General features: G+C 41.9%; 1 protein-coding gene across 1 annotated transcript in view; it reads right to left on the bottom strand.

Moving 5' to 3' along the window:
- LOC106812089 (CAP-Gly domain-containing linker protein 1-like) overlaps window positions 1-4,853 on the bottom strand; it is a 35,033-nt gene that overhangs the window by 27,107 nt on the left and 3,073 nt on the right. The window contains exon 2 of the mRNA XM_014815857.1: window positions 223-415. Coding sequence (XP_014671343.1) covers window positions 223-295 — 73 coding nt within the window. The 5' untranslated portion in view covers window positions 296-415. The remainder of the gene's footprint in view (window positions 1-222; window positions 416-4,853) is intronic.

Raw genomic sequence — 4,853 nt, 5'->3', positions numbered from 1 at the left:
GGTTAGGGTTAGGGTTAATTTGATATGGTTAGGGTTAGGGTTAGGGTGTTAGGGTTAGGGAGTAGGCGACATACTCGCCGACACCCCGGGTGCTACATATACGACAACGACCCCTTCAGCGAGACAGTAACATGCAAAATTCATCACGAAAGCGTGCAACAATATTTAAAAAAAAACACCAGCACTCAAGAGAATCTAATCTAGCAACCACATCTGACTTACTCAGCACATTAGCATTGGCACTCTTTGCAGGAAGTTTCGAAGGGGGCCGGAGCCCCGAGGGTTTCTGGCTCATTTTAACGAATTATCCTGGCGTCTGTTATCCGACCTATGCTCTTGATTGCACGCACTCGATTCCAAATCTCCGAAAAAGTCCGCTCACATCATACGTACATGATGATCAAATCTTCAAGACCTGCCGTGGAATCACAGAATATACGTGAGCAATGCATGAAACTTGCATAAATTATCATAAAAAATCGGAAAGAGGAATGTTTTAAAAGGACACGAGTTGAAAGTAGCAGAGACATGCAGGCAACCTTGAACTGGTGGTATAGCTCCCTGAGCATTTATTACAACAGAACACCCAGTGCAAAAGTTACAGCAACATACATGTGTAGACATTTTTATTTGTCCAATCCTTCAACGTGCATGCCTACAGTTACTGTAGGTGCCTTCATATCCCTACAATTCTCTATCACTATCGTAAGAAAGACATTTTTAGGCTGACTTGTATTGTGATCAGTATTTATTTTCTCTATATTCCCTCTAATTTTGATTGATTCTAATTCTGATTGATTCTAATTCTGATTGATTCTAATTTTGATTGATTCTAATTTTGATTGATTCTAATTTTGATTGATTCTAATTCTGATTGATTCTAATTCTGATTGATTCTAATTCTGGTCACTACATAACAAACACAGAGACATGGACGCACGCGCGCATGCACACACACGCACGCACGCACGCACGCACGCACGCACGCACGCACGCACGCACGCACGCACGCACGCACGCACGCACGCACACACACTGGAATGTCAATTTTTAAAATTACTATTATTACGGTCTTGTAATTCCTTCACATCAGAACTAGTGCATCTAAACAATATACAGCACGCCTCAGCCACAACACATACAAGCAGGCTGCCAACAAAATGACTGGCACTGGCAGGCAGAAAAAACTGCCAGTGACTCACCAAATATACTGCATGGATTCTAAAGCTGCACACAGAAATATAATTTTTACCAAATAATCACTCCAATCTTAATTGCATGCAATCGCACTTCGATTTTAATCTCCCACATTAATTCAAAATCGGGTAGTAAACCCTATACCTCGATGTATCTGACTCGAATCGGCTACAGCCTTTACCAAGTGAACACATCTGACAGTTTGTAAGGTAAACTAATGCTGGCAGCATGCCCCACTCTGCTATACAGCAACACGGGGGCGTGCCGCCGTCTTACTGAGCATAGCGCGCTCCTCCACACAGATGAAAATCTTTAGGAAATTACATCTAACCGGAAGTATGTACGTTACCACTGACTCCGTGCCTTGTATAATTCAGGGCGCATTTACTGCGGGCTACATCAGGCACAACACGCACGCACGTGGCCTGAATCACACAGACACCGGCACCCGATGACAAATAGAAGAATTGAACGGAAAAGCAAACAGTTTCCCAACGCGTGTTGTTGACCACTCGGTAACGATAAGCTGTGATACATGCAATAATGTGATGTGTCTCAATCCACCTACACAATCCTTGACAAGGGCACCATATTAGCATTCAGTGAGCTTAATCTTTCACATAAATCTTCCATACACGCACGCACACGCCCACACACACCCGCGGGAATAACATCTTTCACTAAACATCTTAGCAGGATAGTGTGTGTGGTAGTCATCTTGGTATAGTTAAACGTATTCAACTAGACTCATTCTGTGCCTATCTATTAGACTTTGGTCCTTGTCTACATATGATTCCTATACATGATACTGAGACGTTTTTGCTGTGAGCGTTTTTGCCTTCATAAATTCATAAACGAATTGCAGTTTTAATTCAATTACAATTTTAACACATGCAGACTAACTATGGTCTGACAATAGCAAGTGGAATGAATATATATTTTATATTCCACTTTACACATGATCCCGTGCATCAAATCATCTAGTTTGCCTCACGAGTTGCTTTAGAGTTCTATAACCAGTCGCACAGAAGGAGAAGTGGGTAAAACAGCCACAGGCAGTCCTCTATAAATAACTCTCAGCACGCCTCTGACATAAATCATCAGTGATCATATATAGCAGGTTATATACATATATAATTTTTATTACATATGTGTGTGTGTGCGTGATGATCATTAAAAATCTTCAGAATATAGCTATCACTCTCAAGTAAATTTAATTACAGTGGTTAACAATGTTGTTCGCTTATGGGCCTCGTGAAACGTAAGTCCCCGAGACTGTATGTAAACCGATGGTAATGTATGTCAGTCAACCCATAATACCGACTGCTATCAAACTACCAACTCAACGGACACGATTTTTGAATGTCGCAGAATTTTAAGGTTACATCGAAAATCAGTACTCTGTATAGAATAATGACATTCCTATCAGCTCAGGAGTAGCAGGCTATACTACAGGCCAAGCCTTCGCTGCAGACTGCTCCTACATTTCCCTCCACAGTTAACTGCAAGGACACGATGAGCAGCTGTAGCCAGTCTACAGCTTGTAATGGAAACCGATGACCAAGCTGGGAAAATATATAGGTCTCCAGCCAAGCTGCCGTTAGAAGTTAGAAAATTCGGAACAAAGACGATCTGCTCCAGATCTGAGCCGTGTAGATTGACGTGTCTGTGCACATTTTTCTAAAATGCTGGCGGCTGATTACTAGCAGTGCAGTGCGGAGGTCGGTTTCAAATTCATGCCATTTGTGTGTGCCTCTCACTTCCTAGAGTCTTGGTGGGGTACCCTAAATCTCAGTTAACAGTAAACATTTGGATATTTACTAAGCACTCAGTAAATAGTTCCATTGCTAAACTCATAGCATTGGCAATAAGTATTGCCTACATGCAATGTCAAATAAATTTAAAGCCATGCAGATCACACAAAAGTGATACCAGGATTGAATCTTGTGCAATGATTTTTTCCCCACCTGTGGACACATTTTTTCTGTTGCAGCTACTGTATATCTCCCACTACCCACATCCACACATACAATTCTCAAGTATAAGTAATGCCTGTAATTTATTTACAATATTATTGTACATTATTCATGAAACATGCAGTACTTATGCATTATAAACAACATACTGTGACCTGCTTTTCGTAAACAACTTAATAAAATGACAGACTATTAGCAAAGCCTTCATAGTAATTGCCAGTTTATGTAATTAGTATAACTAGTCAAGTATGCAGGTTGTTCCTTCCCTACACTAGTGGCTCTAACACACTACTAAAAAATCCCCCGAAAATCTAAAGTTATATATTTATAGCTTCAAAGTGACTATTTATCCCAGCACCCAACTTGTCTTAATCCAGTAGCAGAGAAACCTTGCCTACTCAACAGTGATTCTCATTATTTTCGTATATATGTACAAATCACAATATCAACATATTGATACAGATGTGTACTGCTTATTGGTGTTATTAGAACTGATATTGTCTATGTATTTCTCATATGTACATGACAATGTGAGCATAACCCTGGTAAGGAAGCCTGAGTAGGTGCTAGGCCTTATTATTATTCTTTCTAAAGTAGATCACGGCATTAGCCGGTGGCTTCTGGGTTGACCGTGTCTCAACCTGGGACATAGGGATTCAATCCAGAATTTTTCGCAGGATGTGTGCTGTTCCCAGTAGTGCAATTTTCTGCACTTCTTGGGCAGTGTGGTGGCCAGGGAGTTCCTTAAAAGGTTCTTCTCAAAACCATTCTTTATAGTGCCAAAAGCTCCAACCACCACAGGCACAATTCTCGTCTTAGTAAGTATTCCATGCTCCTGATTTCGATCTCCAGATCTTTGTACTTGGTGAGTTTGTCTCTTTCCTTCACCATCATGTTAGTATCATCTAGTAGTAGTACTACTAGTAGTAGTAGTAGTAGTAGTAGTAGTAGTAGTAGTAGTAGTAGTAGTAGTAGTAGTAGTAGTAGTAGTAGTAGTATTAAATCTTTTGATGTATGCTACTCATGACTTGAGCTCATAGGGTCTATGTCCCCCAGGGTACTGCCAGAACGTACCCTGGGTACAGTCCGGTATACCGGAACGTACCCTGGTAACTATCTGATATTGTTAGGGTTAGGGCCAGGGAGTAGGCGTAGGCAACTCCCCAGACTCGTTAGTGGAGTAGGCGAGGTATGGTCCGGCATATTAGATAGTACCAGGGTACGTTCCGGCAGTACCCTAGGGGACATAGACCCTCTCAGCCTTAGTAACAGATATGTTCATGCTCTTACTCATACCTAGACGAAACAGTCATATATCACAAGACTGAAAGATGTGAAGTCTGGAAAGTCTGATAATCCATAGGCATAGTCCTTATGCGTTGCCATAGGCATATACGATACAATTGTAAACAAATTTGAATCTGTTCAATCACGAAATGTCAACTGATTTAAATTACGCAGTGGCTATGCGTCCGGAACCGGTCGCCTAGCCTCCAGGCTATGCGTCCGGACATCCACTCACACAGTGATCGCGCGGCTCGCGTACACGCATGATTGCGCAACGAGACGCTCTGCTGCCGTCTATCCTTTCATCCGTCCTCTCTCGCTCTCTCTCTCTCTCTCTCACACACACACACACGCGTAGCTCTCTCTCTCTCTCACACACACACTCTCTCTCTC

The sequence above is a fragment of the Priapulus caudatus genome, unplaced genomic scaffold (assembly GCF_000485595.1).
Source record: "Priapulus caudatus unplaced genomic scaffold, Priapulus_caudatus-5.0.1 Scaffold607, whole genome shotgun sequence".
Taxonomy (NCBI): Eukaryota; Metazoa; Priapulida; class Priapulimorpha; order Priapulimorphida; family Priapulidae; genus Priapulus; species Priapulus caudatus.
The sequence above is the reverse complement of the archived record's forward strand: the minus strand, read 5'-3'. Positions and strand labels throughout refer to the sequence as shown.